This window comes from Schistocerca americana, chromosome 1, assembly GCF_021461395.2.
Source record: "Schistocerca americana isolate TAMUIC-IGC-003095 chromosome 1, iqSchAmer2.1, whole genome shotgun sequence".
NCBI classification, from domain to species: Eukaryota; Metazoa; Arthropoda; class Insecta; order Orthoptera; family Acrididae; genus Schistocerca; species Schistocerca americana.
In genome coordinates, this window is record NC_060119.1 from 1,154,030,781 (window position 1) to 1,154,050,595 (window position 19,815).

The 19,815-nt window shown below is 45.2% G+C and overlaps 1 protein-coding gene across 2 annotated transcripts in view; it reads left to right on the top strand.

The window, feature by feature from the left end:
- LOC124551545 overlaps window positions 1-19,815 on the top strand; it is a 141,840-nt gene that overhangs the window by 90,758 nt on the left and 31,267 nt on the right. For both annotated transcript variants that reach the window (XM_047126450.1, XM_047126451.1), the window contains one exon: window positions 458-635. In XM_047126450.1, coding sequence (XP_046982406.1) covers window positions 458-635 — 178 coding nt within the window. The remainder of the gene's footprint in view (window positions 1-457; window positions 636-19,815) is intronic.

Here is a 19,815-nt window from a genome sequence, read left to right on the forward strand (position 1 = left end):
AAACTTTAGCTTGGCTTGATGAATTACCCCAAAAAATAATCCCATATGACATTATGGAATGAAAGTAAGCATAGTATGGCAGTTTTTTCATTTTTATATCCCGAAGGCAATGGCGAACCACCTCCACTAGGACCTTGCCTAGTATGGCGGCGCGGGTCTCCCGCGTCGCTCCCCTACGCTCTCTAAAGGAGTTTGGGACTCATCATCATCATCATCATGTCTGACACAATTCGCATTGCAAATAGAGATTTGTTAAGACGCTTCAGCTGTTCTTTGGTGTGCTTTTCCCAGTTGAATTTATTATCAAGCTGTAATCCCAAGAATTTAACACAACTTTTCACGTTAGGGCGGCAGAGTCTTATCACTTGGAGCCCTCCAGAGAGCAGTGCCACACAGTTTTACTTTTATTTCTGGTGGGTGAACGGCGTGTCTCGACCACGGCATGTGCCTGTTTCAGACGGAGGAGGGCTCCAGCGTGGGCTCGTCGGCGGCGACGGCGACGCTGCAAGGCCTGGCGTGCGGCACGCTGCTCTACGTCGTCTTCTTCGAGATCCTCCAGCGGGAGGCCAAGGGCATCCGCCAGTACTTCGCCACGGCGGCCGGCTTCCTCATCATGTTCGCCGTACTCATCACAAGTGAGTGCCCCACCACGTCTGTCTCCGACTGCGCCACCAGTATTCGTACAGCAGTATCTCCACTCTCAGTCTCCTCCAACACCTTTGGTTGTGTGTGTGTGTGTGTGTGTGTGTGTGTGTGTGTGTGTGGTTTTCAGTCCTGAGACTGATTTGATGCAGCTCTCCATGCTACTCTATCCTGTGCAAACTTCTTCATCTCCCAGTACCTACTGCAGCCTACATCCTTCTGAATCTGCTTAGTGTATTCATCTCTTGGTCTCCCTCTACGATTTTTACCCTCCACGCTGCCCTCCAATACTAAATTGGTGATCCCTTGATGTATCAGACGCTTAAATTAGTAAATGAGTTTTACTATTTGGGGAGAAAAATAACTGATGATGGTCGAAGTAGAGAGGATATAAAATGTAGACTGGCAATGACAAAGAAAGCGTTTCTGGAGAAGAAAAATTTGTTAACATCGAGTATAGATTTAAGTGTCAGGAAGTCGTTTCTGAAAGGAGTTGTATGGAGTGTAGCCATGTATGGAAGTGAAACGTAGACGAAAAATAGTTTAGACTAGAAGAGAATAGAAGCTTTCGAAATGTGGTGCTACAGAAGAATGCTGAAGATTAGATGGATAGATCACATTACTAATGAGAGGTATTGAGTAGAGTTGGGGAGAAGAGGAGTTTGTGGCACGACTTGACTAGAAGAAGGGACCGGCTGGTAGGGCATATTCTGAGGCATCAAGGGATCACCAATTTAGTATTGGAGGGCAGCGTGGAGGGAGACCAAGAGATGATTACACTAAACAGATTCAGAAGGATGTAGGTTGGAGTAGGTACTGGGAGATGAAGAAGATTGCACAGGATAGAGTAGCATGGAGAGCTGCATCAAACCAGTCTCTGGACTGAAGACCACAACAACATCATGAGATACGTGTCTTAGTATTTTCTGAAGGTACTTCACCAGCAGTTCATATATCCGTATTATCTTCAACGTCCGTAGCGTCCTCCAGTTGCCGATACACTTACCGCGCGAGTACTTTTGCTGAAAGCTTGTTACGCAAACTGTTTGTGTTTGAATTTGTAGTATGTAAGGTCCGCCAGTTACTCAAAACACAATTTTTGCTCAGTACCCAAACATGTTTCAGCACCACTGTGCCATCATCAGTGGGTTCCCGTTTTATTAGTTCTTTACACTTGGTGTGCATTATTTTTCCGGACCACTTGTGTATTATTTACTACAGGTAGCTTGTCATGTTTTAGTGTGGCAGACCCTTTTATTCTCCGCATCATGGTGAGGTGTGGTGATGCACACGTAAATGTAACACGTATTTTCCACAAATAAGGTCGTAAAAGCACTTTTCACTTCACCAAAACACAGTTTGATTGTGGTTGTTGTACAACACCAAGTGTAAAGAATAAATAAAACGGAAAGCCAGGGATGATGGCACAGTGATGCTGAAAGATGTTTGGGTACTGAGAAAAGACGGTGTTTTGCATAACTGGCGGATATCACATCCTACAATTTTAACTGCAAACACGGTCACCACAAGGAGCTGCAAATCCAAATGATGAATATATGTTTGTATTTGATTTACGCATGAGAGTAAATTTGGATGGAAGAGATCGAACAACAAAATTTGTTAGACAAGAACGAATCGATAGTACATCTTTTCTTGAGGGTAGTTTTGTCCTGTCATTGCAAATACAATAATGCGTGTTTCTTCTTTTTCACCAGACGCGTTTCGCTTTATTGAGGTAAAGCATCATTAGAGATCTGTAATAAAGTTATTTACATTTTGATTTGCTTTTGTGTCGAAAAACAATTAGTTAACAATATGTTCATTTGTTCAAATGGTTCAAATGGCTCGGAGCACTATGGGACTTAACTTCTAAGGTCATCAGTCCCCTAGAACTTACAACTACTTAAACCTAACTAACCTAAGGACATCACACACATCCATGCCCGAGGCAGGCTTCGAACCTGCGACTGTAGCGCCTTTAACCGCTTGGCCACCGCGGCCGGCTGTTGATTTGTACTTACGGTGCTTTTCGCTTGCTGTCTCGCTTACATTGGAGAATCAGTGTCCAAAGAAGAAAAACATATGCTAGCAGCCGGCATTTCCCAATGTAAGCGAGAAATCAAGCGAAAATCACCGTAAGTACAAACCAACATATTGTTTACGAACTGTTTTTCGATCCTACAACAAATCAAAATCTAAATAACTCAGTTACAGACCACTGATGATGCTTTACCTCAATAAAGAGAAACGCGTGTGGTGAGATAAAAATCCATTTTTGTAGTTGCAATGACAGAACAAAAACACTCTCAAGAATTATAAAGTAACTACCGACAATTTGGCCCACAAACGAAGAATTTAATGACAATAATAGATCGTCTCTTTATTCTCTTTGAAACTGTCTCTCCACACATTTGTATGGTCGCTCGCTTTTCACATAGGATTGGTAACAACCATCTCCTCATCTTAACGTTATTTTCCGTTTGCTTCTCTTTTCATCGCTGCATTTTACGTATGAAACGCCAGATTCTACGGCTCTGGATTACCCAAGATTGCAAAATTTCACTTTGAATCGAAAGTATAATATCTCCAGAAGAGTCTTATCCTATGCTTTGGGGCTTGCAGCTCGTGTGCTGCGACGTGACGTCCCTACGCACGAAGCTATTATAGTGACACTGTGTGTTGTACTGGTAATTACAATTACTCAGTGAAAAGCCTTTCATTCTTCATTAAACAACACCGGATTTTCCTTGCTCCAGAGCATCGTTCCAAAAAAGTGCCTGCCGTAAGGAGCACGTCAAACACACACACACACACACACACACACACACACAAAAGGTTTTGTTTTGGCACCTCGCAAACATGAATCCGGATATCCTTGATGCCTTTTAGGATGTCAACAGAAGCAGAAGGACGGCACCAAGCAAATGGAACGAGGCTAGCAAGTCCCACGGCATTAGAAAAATCGAGCCGAGACACCCACCATTTCTAAGCTAACTACTTTTTCATGTATTGTTTTCTCCGTGATAATAGGCCCGTTAATCCTCCTCCCCTCCTCTAGCCCACTTTCTTCGCAGCCAAGCAAAATATAGGCAAAGAAACCACCAAGTTGCCATACTCCGTAAGAATACGTCCGTGGTTATACTTTATATTATCGTTAATATGCCATAGAAGTTCTATCGTGTGGTGTTAACCAAACGAATTGTCACCTTCGTTTCACCGACACTTTGCCCTCCTCTATTGTCAATATGGGCTTATTTTATCACCTGGGCATATCACTAAATTCGAACACAGTTTTTAGATCATGAGTCACGTTGAAGGAAGAAGTGAAGATTTAATTAGATATTTAACTTTTGTTTTCTTTCGTAGATATATACGATAGCAAGTGCTTCTCTGCGTACGCAGCTGTCAGCAGAGTGCCTCCGAGCGCGTTGTACTAATTTATTTCCTAAGTAAAAGGTGAGAGAAGCTGCGATTGTGCATCGTTATAGTGAAATGTTCCTCTGTCTGCCCTTTACCATCGAGAAATTAACGAAGTGCCTTTCCTGTTGGCTTTTTTATGGCGTTTATTGTTATGTTGATGAATCGGAAACTCACAAATGGCTCTGAGCACTATTGGACTTAACATCTATGGTCATCAGTCCCCTAGAACTTAGAACTACTTAAACCTAACTAACCTAAGGACATCACAGAACACCCAGTCATCACGAGGCAGAGAAAATCCCTGACCCCGCCGGGAATCGAACCCGGGAACCCGGAACTCACAAATGAATCCTCGTATATTTACTTACATTTTCAGCCGCACGCAAATCTAGTGGTTCGAGGTACACTGCCATACATGTCGAACTGCTCCCTGACTTCACCCCTTTAGACACGTATACATGTATCAGGCGGTAATCTGCTTCTTTGGCCCATACTAGTCGGGAAACACGGTTAAAAAATTCCAATCACTTAGTTTCGACCGTGTTTGGAAAGACGCTTCCAAATTTTCTCAGCGGGGAAATTCTCTGCCTAACTCCCAGCTGCTTAGGATATGGCTGTACAGATTTGTGCCTTGAAATGGATCGCACCGCCAAGAATAAGCCTTGACTGCGGATTACAGTAGAAATAAGAAATGAAATTGAATCATCGGTCAGGTAAACGTCCCTACTTGTAATACAATTCGTCAGCCTCACACTCGAGAACGTATACAAACAGCTACATGCACGTATCTGCCACAGATGTCCACGTATCCTGCTTTACAAGGCGGACAAGCGTGTTTTTGACTTGGGATGTCCCAACAACAGCGATCAAGGCTTTCGGGTGGCTTCTCTTGGTCATAAGACAAATGCCGGAACTCTGAATCCACACCCAAATACTCTGGATTGGGAACGCCCCTTGCTCTCCTTCTAGAACACGAAGACATGCCCAGAACGTTTTGGGTGGTCCATATTTACAAGAGTAGGAAATGAAGGTTAAAAAGAAAATGAAACACCGCTGCTATTTACGGGAGTAATTAAGTTTACAACATGTAAAGCAAGAAATATAAAGTAAAATGCGCGTCCACTTGCCGCACTTTATTTCGACTGGCCTTCACATTTAGGCGAGTGAATAATGTGCGCAGTTACGGTAATTTGCATTTTTTTCCGCCAACGCTGAAGATTTACATCAGCAGTATGCACTAGCTTAGAGTCTGCACTTAAGTATAGCATTTCTTGTTTACGGTGCACTGAAAAGTATCATTTTTAGAGTGTTCCCAGGTTTCCTGCAAATGTATGAGTCGTTTTTGTGAGCAGAAAAATTCAATACGCACCGAGTAACGGGGCAGGCTTGAAACATTATAAGCATCTTCTTCATAGCGTGTTGGTCCACATTTGGAACGCAATACAACTGTGACTGCGTGGCAGGGATTCGAGAAGTATTTGGTAGGTTCACGGAAGTATGCGGTACCAGGTCGCGTAATTCCTGTAAATTACGGACTGGTAGTTTGTGGGCGTGGATTTGGCGTGTAGTGTTCTAAATATATTCCACTCGGTTCAAGTCAGCCACATTCGGTAGGTAGCCAGTACATCAACCTGAACTCACTATCATGCTCCTTAAACCGCTGTAGAACGGTTCTGGCCTTGTGACACGATAATTATTTTCTGGAAGACGCCATCCGGGTCGAGGAAGACATCAAGTATCACAGAATGCAAGTAGTCTGCAGTAATGGTTCAAATGGCTCTGAGCACTACGGGACTTAACTTCTGAGGTCATCAGTCCCCTAGAACTTAGAACTACTTAAACCTAACTAACCTAAAGACATCACACACATCCATGCCCGAGGCAGGATTCGAACCTGCGACAGTAGCGGTCGCGCGGTTCCAGACTGTAGCGCCTAGAACCTCTCGGCCACCTCGGCCGGCCTGCAGTAATGTTCACGTAGCCAACAGCTATCGTTGTGCTATCGATTACTACCGCAGGTCCCATGGAGCCGAGAGCGAATGTTGTCGTATCATAGTATTGCACTCACCGACCTGCGTCTGTGGCGCAGTATTTGTTTCGAGCAGCAGTTCGTCTCGATGACGGCGTACCTGGACGTGACGACAGTCGGACCTGGAGATTCATCCAGCCATGCGACACGTTTCCGTTTATCCATGCTCCAGTCTCGATCATCCCGTGCTCACTGCAGCCATAATTGTCTATGTCGTTCGGTCAACATTGGAGCTCGTAGGGTCGGCGCGATCCAGAACTTGTGCCAGCACCAGCACTGTTGAACTGTGTCGTCATATCAGTCACAAATGTTCACCTATCCTGCTTTCCAGAGCGGAAAAGCATCCGACATCCACTTCCTGTGATGGTGCGTGGATGTCTAATACCTTGTCGCGTATCATGGTTTCGCCGATCTTCAACTATGTTCAGTAGCGGCTCACTCGAACAGGTAACCAGCTTAGACGTTTCCAAGATGCTTGTTCCCCGGCACCTAGCCATAACGGTCTATCCTTTGTCAAGGTCAGTTATGTTAATGGATTTCCCGATTTGCTTGCGGCCCGTATCGTCACTAGTATGGTTACCCATTCGTCTCTGCTCTGCTTATCAAGTGTCCACAACGCAACAGGGAGCTATTCAGTCTCGCGGAGGTCTGTGATCGTGTTTTGGCTGATAAGTAGAAGTCTTGCTGAGTTTGCCTGATGATTATAGTGACGCCCGTGGTACGTTACTTACTTACGGTTCTACGTCCCGTCCACATAAAGTACCTGGCAAGAAATCGGTTTTAATCTTCACAGAGAAACAATTCCAACACTGGCGTAACGAAATTTGCGGATATGACTTAAATCCTACATCAAGATGGGCTGGTATCCTTTTCAGCAGAGCCAATCTGGCATTTTCTGTAAGTGATTTAAGCGTTTCGCGATAAACCCGAATTAGGTCGACCGAATGTGAGTACAGCCATCGGCCTCAATGGAATGGTAACACCGGTTCCCGTCAGATCACCGAAGTTTAAACGCTGTCGGCTGGGTGACCATCCGGTCTGCCGAGCGCTGTTTTGGACGTCGGGGTGCACTCAGCCTTTGTGAGGCGAACTGAGACGCTACTTGAGTGAGAAATAGCGGCTCTGGTCTCGTAAACTGACATACAACAGGGAAAGCGATGTCCTAACCAAATGGCCTTCCAAATCCGCATCAAATGACATCTGTGTGCTGAGGATAACACGGCGGCCGGACGGTGCCGTTGGCCCTTCATGGACTGTTCGGGCAGAGTTAAGTTTTAGTTTTAGAATGTGATTCCAGCAACTTATTCACTGAGGTACCTCCTTTGGTTCGGGTGTTTGAGCAGCACAATTTTCAATTATTAACAACTAAAGTCCAGTACATTTTCTAGTCCAAAATGTACCAAGGAATTGCTTCTCTGGCCTTATATACTCCTGTACCAAGGATTTTGATTCTCTGGCCTTATATAATCCATTCTGTTGCTGTTGTTCTGGTCTTCAGTCCAGAGACTGGTTTGATGCAGCTCTCCATGCTACTCTATCCTGTGCACGATCCTTCATCTCCCAGTACCTACCGCAACCTACATACTTCTGAATCTGCTTAGTGTATTCATCTCTTGGTCTCCCTCCACGCTGCCCTCCAATACTAAATTGGTGATCCCTTGATGCCTCAGAACATGTCCTACCAACCGATCCCTTCATCTAGTCAAGGTGTGCCACAAATTTCTCTTCTCCCTAATTCTATTCAATACCTCCTCATTAGTTATGTGATCTACCCATGTAATATTCAGCATTCTTCTGTAGCACCACATTTCGAAAGCTTCTATTCTCTTCTTGTCCAAACTATTTATCGTCCACGTTTCACTTCCATGCATGGCCACACTCCACAAAAAATACTTTCATAAATGACTTCCTGACACTTAAATCTATACTCGATGTTAACAAATTTCTCTTCTTCAGAAACGCTTTCCTTGCCATTGCCAGTGTACCTTTTATATCGTCTCTACTTCGACCATCATTAGATTTTTGCTCCCCAAATAGCAAAACTCATTTACTACTTTAAGTGTCTCATTTCCTAATCTAATTCCCTCAGCATCACTCGAGTTAACTCGACTGCATTCCATTATCCTCGTTTTGCTTTTGTTGATGTTCATCTTATATCCTTCTTTCAAGACACTGTCCATTCCATTCAACTGCTCTTCCAGGGCCTTTGCTATCTCTGACAGAATTACAATGTGATCGGCAAACCTCAAAGTATTATTAAGTCGCAGGCTTCTCCGTGAATTCTTTGAGTTACTCAGCTGCGATAATGGGAAGATAATTTGCCCCGTGTGCCTACAGAAGATATGGGCACCGCACCGTATCGTCAGTCAGTTATTTTTAAGCTGCCAGTTTTCCCTGTATAGCTCACAGTATCTGTCTTCGTAAAACCTATTACAACCAGTTATATTGCATAGCAAATGAGTGAGTGGAAACGCGCACTTCCTGTTGCGTTCCTATTTTCTTCAGTCGTGCTCATGCTGCCGCTTCTTTCATTCAAGGCCAGACACGACGTGCAGTGTGATGTGTGGTTGGTTATGGACAGTGACGGCCTGCACACTGTACGCTGCTCGGACGGTTCTCGCAGTTTCTTCGAACACCTATTGTCATTCAAGCTTGCAGCGATCTTGACCTTGCATGTAGCATAAATCACATCGTTCCACCCACGAGCCAATGTCAGATGCGTCGTAACCTTTCGTACTAACGTTTCTAAGAATGGATGTTTTGAAATCGGAACTTCTCTGATATCATTTTTCTTCTATATTCAGCAGTGGAATATACAACCGACTTATATTCGAGGCGCTGACGTAGTATTTCGGAGAACATCGCTCCGAAGTGCGCAGCATCCACAGAGATTTGTTTTCCTCATTTCTCCTGAAAGTCTCAATAGAAAGAAGAAATGCTTCCTTGTGTGGGTGTACGCGTTAAATCCTCTTCCACATATTTGTCAAATGTGTGAAGTATCGCATCTGCTTTCCCTTCAACGTTGGCAGACCCTAAGACCTTAAATAAACGACTCCTTTGAAATACTTCTTGATATGTTACTATCAGATGGGCACTATGCTGGAGTAAATGTCACGAATTTTGAATTTTAAATGCGAAGTAAAATACATGCTAGTGCAGATGTTTAATTTATTCATAACGGAGCCTGGAGATAACTGAGCTTTTATGTTAAAATCTATGATTCTAGAAAATGTACAATCGGAGAATAAAATGACCTGACACACGGAAACGAGCTACAAATGGTGTAATCAGTGCGGTACGATAGTGTTTACGTGGGGGATTTCATTGCGCTGTTCACGTAGAATGCGCTAAATATTACGAAATGTAAATGGATACCTGACTGTAATTATAAATAGAGTCGAAATTGTGGTTTAAGTTAAATTATAATAACTGCATCTGTACGACAACTGCAGTCCAGAAGTATCTGCAGACGAGAGTTAAAACCTTCAACGCGTCGTACAGTATTAATCAAGTCATTCGTGACTGCTTACGGACTCAGTTAGTTGTATGCTTTGGCTTTGCACAGTTATACACTCACGGTAGGCTAATTCATCTAATATCTGCTTTCAAGTGTATGCTCTATATGGAAAATACTAAACCACTCTTAGTGACTATGGTAGTTCACTGCCGTGTGTCGGATTGGCTGGCAGCGACATCACCGACACATACGTGAAAGTTAAATGCAGATGGCGTATCTAACGCGATTACTGCCGTATTTAGAGTTTTAGCAATTGTAGATATCGTAGGACAACATGCTTCATATTTTCTGCAGACTTTAATGACTTCCTGTCAGAGCTCAAAACTGGATCCGACTTGATGGATAGGCCATAGAAATTGTTCTGGGCCGGTTGTTTGGAACTGTCTTATCACTTGTCCCGATGTCTTGCTGGCACGGTATACTGTCGGTTTTCCGTGCTCATAAATAGAAAGTCATGGAATTTCAATGTGCTGTCATATTCGGAAGAAGCAGAACACAACAGTGAAACAGTGTAACTCATCGTACACTACCAGGGGTGATGGTCGCCTTTCGTTATGGCATGGATTACGTGCGCGTCGCCCGCATCTCGTGGTCGTGCGGTAGCGTTCTCGCTTCCCACGCCCGGGTTCCCGGGTTCGATTCCCGGCGGGGTCAGGGATTTTCTCTGCCTCGTGATGGCTGGGTGTTGTGTGCTGTCCTTAGGTTAGTTAGGTTTAAGTAGTTCTAAGTTCTAGGGGACTAATGACCATAGATGTTAAGTCCCATAGTGCTCAGAGCCATTTGAACGTGCGCGTCGTCCACTTCTCCGCCTAGCTTTGACGAATGTGCGGAAACATTCTAGATGGTTATGGTGTATGGAACTACATCACTGGGGTCGAGAATAGCATCAGTCAGTGTTTTAAAAGAATCCAAGTTCTGTTTGTTTGAAAATGATGCCCGCATTTTGTTTCGCCGCAGACAGGGGGAGCGGCATCACAGTGACTGCATTCGCACTAGACGTACCGCGTCGACTCAAGGCCTCATTATCTGAGGTGCTATTTGGTGCAATCACAAATCACAGTTGGTGTGTTTCCAGGGCACTGTGACCAATGTGATCCAGCGACCCGTAGCCATACCCTTTCTGCACAGCACACCAGACGCCATTTTTCAGCAAGACAATGCACGACCACATGTTGCTGCACGAACACGTGCCTCCTTGGTGTCACAGGATGTCAGCCTTTTGCCGTAACCCGCCAGGTCACCAGATTTGTCACCAATCGAAAATGTGTGGAATATGGGGAAACGATGGCTGCAGCGCTCTGATTCAATGCCAACCGCCACAGATGAACTTTGGAACCAGGTGAATGTAGAATGGACGGCTGTACGACACAGTACGCTATTCCCTCCTTGTACGCGTCGATGCCATCACGCATGGAACAAGTTATCAGGCCCATGGTGGGCCCTGTGCCTAATAGGCAACAGGAAGCATGCTGAACCAAGCTGACTAAAATGCTAATCATTGCCGCAGACCATATTAATGTACAAGTCCTGTGAATATGAACGTCCTATCTCTAGTCATTCAAGATCTGTTTTTTTCTTCTTTTTTTGTGAAGCTAGTGTATTTGCGTCATCTTTACACAAGGTAAACAAGAAAGAATACGAGGAAGCCATTAGCTTGAGTATGCTAACAGCTACGTTAAACAACAATAGGGAAGTAATCTACAGTGGTTTTCTTGAAGGAACCATCTCGCCATTCTGAAGAAATTTACCGAAACCATCACATTTCCTCCTCTTGCCTTATAAATTCTGACGACGATTCTCGTTTCATCAGAAGAATTCTATACGGAAGAGCGACACAGCTACTTCGTATACGCAGGCTTGGTTCTCCGCATTCTAACTTCCCATTAAGTTGTTTGGTCTTTATAGCTTTTAGAGTGTAAATCTGTTACGTAGGTGCTGTGAGCAAAAAGGCTTCTGTATTTTGATACTCATCACGGGAATATGGGGCAGTTTTTTATCATCTGCTTTGTTGTTCCTTCCATACATTTGTCGCATACGGACGCTTTCACCAATAACTATAAATTAAAACGCCTGCAAAGCACACGAGATACAGCTTATTCCTTATTTGTTTCAGTTGAGACAAAAGTATTGAACATCTATGTAGATTCAACAGTCGAGTAGATCGACATTGGGGCATTTCGCGCTGTGGGTCTGGTTTGTTGGCGGCGGAGTATCAGCATATGCAGAATAGCCAGAGTACAACCATACAGAATATACAGTATACAACACACGCTTTCAGGTTCGATGTTTACATCCCTAGTGATTTTAGTTATATGCGCATTAGGCTGTGGTCTAAGGCATTGGAGGACCGGGACAGAAGAATGTGTGAGTCACAGAACTTGGGGGACAAGCTCAGTCATTTAAGAATTACTTTAAGAAAAAATGACTACTTTGACGAAGAGATAAATAGAACAATAAATGCTAAAAAAATCTGGAGCTTCATGCGGAAAAGAATCAGGTAAAGCGAAAGTTTTCCTTCCATTCGTAAAATGACTCGCAGATCGTAGCAGCAGAGTGCTAAGAATTTACGGTATTGACTGCTGCGAAGGACTTAAGTCCACCGCTTGTCACTGCAGGAGTCTACAAAAACAATTAAGGAACTACTAAAACGTGTCACCCGTCTTAAAGAACACACGAGGAGTCGTATTTTGTGGAGATGATGCTCGTAAATATTTAGAAAAGCGTTATAGTTCCACCGCCAGAGACGCTGATAAGTACTTCATTATCCTAATCGGTTTCAGTGCTCATCTTAAATTATTTGCAACAGCCTGCAAGGCAGTATGAAACATAGCGTAAAATTCATCGCAAGTCAGTGTTCTCAAGTTGCAAAATATATTACATGGTCAATAATGCAATGTACCAGACACTGTAAATTTTCGTTTTATGTACGTATAGTCTCGATAGGCTAAATCAATATACTGTGTAATGTATTTTACTACTAGGTAACAGTGAGTTATAATGGATTTTATGCTATTAGATGTCGTAAGTTTTATATCGCCGCCATAAAGCTGTTTTAAATATCTTGAGGTACCTAATGATCGTCTCAGGACTGAAATCGGTTATAACAAAGAGGTATTTATTACCAGTAGTTGTCGTTGAACTATGGCGTTTTTTAAATAAGAGACATTGCCGTCTGGGCAACACGGATAATTCGGTAACAGCAAATCGTACGAGGTACATTAGGTCCAGTGAACCAGCAAGTTCGATTATGTGCTATCTTGTCTTATCAAGGTCCAATCATTACTATGGTAGAATGTGCAAGAGGCCGTAGGAATTCAGAAGCACAAAATGAACTATATCAGAAAAGAGGAAGGAGTGAAATTAGCCAAGTTGTGAGTCTGAGTACTAAATCAAGTAAATAGCACGAACTCGTGAGTTGTACAAGCTCCATAACAAGCCGGCGCGACTCCACAATGGTAATCGGTCGTCGGGTGACGTCATGACCCAACCGTTGCATGATCATATACACTCCTGGAAATGGAAAAAAGAACACATTGACACCGGTGTGTCAGACCCACCATACTTGCTCCGGACACTGCGGGAGGGCTGTACAAGCAGTGATCACACGCACGGCACAGCGGACACACCAGGAACCGCGGTGTTGGCCGTCGAATGGCGCTAGCTGCGCAGCATTTGTGCACCGCCGCCGTCAGTGTCAGCCAGTTTGCCGTGGCATACGGAGCTCCATCGCAGTCTTTAACACTGGTAGCATGCCGCGACAGCGTGGACGTGAACCGTATGTGCAGTTGACGGACTTTGAGCGAGGGCGTATAGTGGGCATGCGGGAGGCCGGATGGACGTACCGCCGAATTGCTCAACACGTGGGGCGTGAGGTCTCCACAGTACATCGATGTTGTCGCCAGTGGTCGGCGGAAGGTGCACGTGCCCGTCGACCTGGGACCGGACCGCAGCGACGCACGGATGCACGCCAAGACCGTAGGATCCTACGCAGTGACGTAGGGGACCGCACCGCCACTTCCCAGCAAATTAGGGACACTGTTGCTCCTGGGGTATCGGCGAGGACCATTCGCAACCGTCTCCATGAAGCTGGGCTACGGTCCCGCACACCGTTAGGCCGTCTTCCGCTCACGCCCCAACATCGTGCAGCCCGCCTCCAGTGGTGTCGCGACAGGCGTGAATGGAGGGACGAATGGAGACGTGTCATCTTCAGCGATGAGAGTCGCTTCTGCCTTGGTGCCAATGATGGTCGTATGCGTGTTTGGCGCCGTGCAGGTGAGCGCCACAATCAGGACTGCATACGACCGAGGCACACAGGGCCAACACCCCGCATCATGGTGTGGGGAGCGATCTCCTATACTGGCCGTACACCACTGGTGATCGTCGAGGGGACACTGAATAGTGCACGGTACATCCAAACCGTCATCGAACCCAACGTTCTACCATTCCTAGACCGGCAAGGGAACTTGCTGTTCCAACAGGACAATGCACGTCCGCATGTATCCCGTGCCACCCAACGTGCTCTAGAAGGTGTATGTCAACTACCCCGGCCAGCAAGATCTCCGGATCTGTCCCCCATTGAGCATGTTTGGGACTGGATGAAGCGTCGTCTCACGCGGTCTGCACGTCCAGCACGAACGCTGGTCCAACTGAGGCGCCAGGAGGAAATGGCATGGCAAGCCGTTCCACAGGACTACATCCAGCATCTCTACGATCGTCTCCATGGGAGAATAGCAGCGTGCATTGCTGCGAAAGGTGGATATACACTGTACTAGTGCCGACATTGTGTATGCTCTGTTGCCTGTGTCTATGTGCCTGTGGTTCTGTCAGTGTGATCATGTGTTGTATCTGACCCCAGGAATGTGTCAATAAAGTTTCCCATTCCTGGGACAATGAATTCACGGTGTTCTTATTTCAATTTCCAGGAGTGTGTAAATAGTTCGGCTGCTGAACTTGTTTGAGTTCGGAAATCAGCTGATGACTTTTTATTGCCTCTGAGGATGTCTCCAGCATTACGAGACGAAACTTTAGACACAGAACGTGCCTTAGACAAAAGGCCTGATACTCACTGAAGACAGAACAGACCAGAGGCGTTAAAAACGCGGAGCAGCTGAGGAAAAGTGGTCGCCCATAGCCTCTCGCGATGTGGCACAGTAGTTCCTTGCGTCGTGACTGGTTCCTCTGGTCATCCTGAGCGACAGCAAAGTTCACAGACACCAGTGAAGCGCGACCGCGCCACCGAGCCGCCCGAAGAGCGAATCAGCTGCCGGGGACGGCACGGGCAGCCGTCCTCCTAGTTAACTGGAGGCCCGAAGTCCATTCGGGCAAAATCTGCCTGCCGTTGGGCAACTCCGTTGCCGGTTGAAGAATGTAGCGGTGCCGGGATCGGCTGAGGAGTCAAGGAACTGGATGGCCACGACCTACATGGAAGACTTTCCCTGGGTTTAAGCACCTGCTCAGCTATCGGAATGAAGACCACGACAGCCCGTTCCCTGAAGCGTGTGAACGCGCAGCGGTCGATCACAATAGGTCATTAAAATCAAAAGCCTTCTGTTTCTAGGTCACACACCCGTAGCGAACAGAGAAGCGTATTACTTTCTACACCGTCGCGTTAGACATCCACGCTCTCGGCGTCCAAGCGAGTGTATGTGCAAAACGGAGGTCGTACACCTCTGGTGTGCTCGTGTGCGTGTTTTCACGGTTGATACGAAGCTTTCGTAATTACCTAATACTATGAAGCAGTCCAGTTCGAATGCCGGCAGTAAAAAAGTATTTTCATGATTCCTGTTTTACCATCAGGTCAGGAATGCTGTGGAGCGACTAAAAGTACAAACTGTCTCGTCGTGGAGTGAAGATATCAGACCTGGCAGCAGCCGCGTTGCTGCCCTCAGCTGTTGGCTCGCATGCCAGCAGCGCATTCCACTTCTCCCTTTACTTGTCTTTCCTGATGCATCCACACCGACGTAAACACTATACGGCACTTAATTCGCTGCCTGTATTTATTCTGTGCAGTTATATAGACTCAAAGTTCTTCGCAAACTGCATTTAGCTTCAGTAAATTTGTTAGTTATGCCGTTGACAGATGATGACTTATATACCAATGAACTACTAAAATTATGAAGACTTTATTAGTATCTTTCAACTATAGAATACTTTTGAAAGCAGATATTTTTAGGTTTGGCCTATAATTGTGCAAAATAAATAGTCGTTCATAATTAATCACAAATGGCTTCGATAATATAGTGCAACGCGATTAAAGGCTTTAACCATAATCCAGTGGTAGTTCTTGCCTGCAGTTAGTCTATGGCATCTGTGTACTTCAGTTTCGGCTGTAGTACGTATTTGCAGATTTCCACTAATATTTCGTAAGTTTCAGTGCGTTCTGCGGCAACACAACGTTTTATCATATATCTCACATAGACACCATGATCAGTGTTAGTGACAGCATTTGTGGGTTGTTTTCGTATGGCAGCTCTTTTTTCATACTTTAATGTTCCATATTTCTTGCATCATTATAGGCTTTAACATAAAAGCTCAGTTATCTCCACGTTCTCTTAAACACAAAGATATGAAATGTATTCGAGCTAAGAGCATCTTCCTGTTTGGGAACTGATTACTCACTTATGCTTCCTTATTTCTCTCTTATTATCAGTACTGTCTTTTTTATAATGTTAGAAGAATCAAAACTCTAGTTGTTGTCATAGATATAAGTTTTTGCGACGTTTGGTTCAGTCACCTCTAATTTTCTCCAGGTCTATTGTAGGTTACCATCAGTGACGTGGGTAATTACCAAACAATAGCATTGAACTAATTACTGTTCCTTCCAGACTTACCAAATCAAGATGTGAACGTTAACAGTTTACACCATTCTTAGTACGAGGATCGTGTTTCTCGATCCAGTACAAGGACGGTGTTCTCGGTCTTACGACTGGTTTGATAATTCCATTTGCGTTGGTTTGGCCAGTACTAGTTCTTCGATTCTTACGAGAATTATTTCATCTATGGACTAGAGAGCGCACTAAACTTCCATCCATTTCTCCGCCCTGTATTTACTCGTACAAGCCCACTGGTACAATGCAAAGGGCTGTTTATGTAGGAGATAAGCTCAATGGACTAAATATTACTTACTGCGTTAAAAGAGCTCACTGTTCATGACAAATAATTTTTTAGCAATACGTGTCGGCACTGGCACTCAAAATCTTTATAGTGGCTGGGGTCAGACTTATCAGATTAACAAACAGAGATGGCAACTTTTCGCTTACGGAGACAATCCGAAGATAGAGTTTCCGAACTAGTGATCAATCGAATTTGGTAGATACGAGGAGAAAGCTGGGCTGGGCTGTTTTGAGGGAAGAGACCAAACTGCGAGGTCATCGATCTCATCGGTTTAGGGAAGGACGGGGAAGGAAGTCGACCGTGCCCTTTCAAAGGAACCATCCCGGCATTTGCCTGGAGCGATTTAGGGAAATCACGGAAAACCTAAATCAGGATGGCCGGACGCGGGATTGAACCGTCGTCCTCCCGAATGCGAGTCCAGTGCGCTAACCACTGCGCCACCTCGCTCGGTCGAGGAGAAAGCGGCAGGCATCTTACGAAAAGTTATTTACAGAATTTGGATATCTCTTTACAAGCGAGAATCAAGGGTATACTACAGCCGCGCCAGGTTGACAATGAATATTTGTCGCTACGCTTTAAGCACTTCGCAGTGATTTGTACGATATTGTACAGAATAATGTGGTACAGAAGTGAATATAGAAAAATACCTTTAGACTAGCGCTGCTGCATAATATAGACTGCCACAGCACTACGAGCAGCAATGGAGACGGCTGACTTTATGGTCTCCTGTGGATGGCGATTTCCTGGCGCTCTGGCCTGCGTATAGCGCTGCAGGTGTTCACGGCAGACCATCGGAAGACAAAAATCGTAATTAGCTCGTGCCAGGACGGGCGAAATCCGGATTCAGCCTTTCGCTGTGGGGCATTCGCGATCGGGTGGCACTACAAAGAACGGGCCCGTCCCAATTAACTCAGCGCTGGGCGTGATGCCGGCCGCCGGCAGGGCCAACTTCCCGCTGACACTCTGCGTCTCCACGAACAGAGTTAACAGGCACGTTTAGGCATTTGATTCACCGAACGGTTGTAGGAATTACGTCAAGTATATCTTCAAGTAATAGAAAAGATGGCTGAAGTCCTGAGTGACCGAGAGTGTTGAGAAAACGTAATAGCCCGCTCTGCGTGTAAATAAAGTTCTAGCGGAGGTGGTTTGCCATTGCCATTGACTGCTTTCACCTTGAGTGTTAGTTAATTACGTAATATGGTCCTACCTACTTCATGTACGTCGGTTATGTATTGTCTTGTTGGGGTAATACGTATGTGCTATGAGCTGCTGTATGTAAGCTCAATGTATACTGATATTAATTACATATAGCTGCAGCCAAAGAAACACTTTACTGTTATATTTAAATGGTAAAGGAAATATCATTCCTTGCCTCAGTGTTAGTCTAATTTTAGAAATATTCTGTGGACGTGAAGCTTTAACATTTAGTAAAAGAATATGGGGAAAGACTAACATTCCAAAAGAAAATATTAAGAGAAATGTTTGTACGTGTAATAGACTTAGATAGCAGTTAACGGAGGATTCGAAATTAAAAATATAGGACTACATCCATACTCTGCAAAGCACCTTGTGGCTGTACCACTGTCATCACTTCCCTTCGTCCGTCTGTTAAACGTCATACAGTCGCGAGTGCGTAGGAAAACTGATTACTGGTGAGCCTCTCTGATCTCATCTTGTCTTTTCGCGAATACACCGAGGGGGTATCAATATATCGGTTCAGTCTTCTAGCGACGTACGCGTGACTTAGCGTCTGCCATTGGACTCGGCTGATCTTGACGCTTTCACGCTAACTACACGAGCGTGTGACGAATCGCGCAGCTCTTCTTTGGAACGAACGAGGTTTTCGTAAGCTACCTCCTTCATAGACAGACTAGACGCCCTGAGAATTGCTCCAATGAATCTCAGTCTGCCACTACTACGATTCACACTGGACTCGCATTCGGGAGGACGACGGTTCAATCCTGTCTCCAGCCATCCTGATTTAGGTTTTCCGTGATTTCCCTAAATCGTTTCAGGCAAAAGCCGGGATGGTTCCTTTGAAAGGGCACGGCCGATTTCCTTCCCAATCCTTCCCTATCTCTAATGACCTAGTTGTCGACGGGACGTTAGACACTAACCACCACCACCATTACTACGATTATTTTTATGTGGTCGTTCCACTTCAGATCGGTCCGTACGTCTGCTTAATGGATTCCACTGCTTCCAGTGACTGTTCGGTGATCGTCTTATTATACCATGACGAATATATCCGCTTATTTATGTGCAGTACGTTATATTTATTTATGCCGAGTGTCAACTGGCAATCTATGCAGCAAGCGTCTACCTTTTCGAGTCTTCCTACATTTCACCACGATGCTGTAGCGTCGCGATCACTCTATGTAGAATAGCAGCATTTGTGAACGGGCTCACAGAAACTTGTGGGAACTCGGTCTACGAAAGAGAAGCCTCAGCCAGGTTAGTCATACAATAAAAATGTTGGAGGATGTACTCCTTAATAACAGATTCCTAAAGCAAATAGTTGAGACATGAAAAAGAGGATGGCCTAGAAGTAGCGGCAACGGTCTTGCCGCAGTGCATACAACGGTTCCCGTCAGATCACCGAAGTGAAGCGCTGTCGGGCGTGTCCGGCACTTGTATGGGTGACCATCCAGCCGCCATGCATTGTTGCCAGTTTTTGGGGTGCACTCAGCCTCGTGATGCCAATTGAGGAGCTACTCGACCGAATAGTAGCGACTCCGGTCAAACGACTGGGAGAGCGGTGTGTTGACCAGAATCCCCTCCTATCCGAATCCTCAGCTGAGAATGACACGGCGGTCGGATGGGCCCGATGGGCCAATTGTGGCCTGAAGACGGAGTGCTAGAAGTAGCGTTGGTTGTCTTCCGCATCCATCATACGCACCAGACATTTCCCCGAGAGTGTTTCAGGTCTTTAGGGCACCGAAAGCTGCATGGCAAGCTGTTCCGGTATGGGGAAGAGGTACTTCCGGGGCAGAAGAGCGGATACGGAGGCTCCCAAACGAATTTTTTTCTCTCAGAATTTAGGAACTTTGTGAACGATGGCTAATTTTCATTCAGGATAGGAGAGATTATGTCG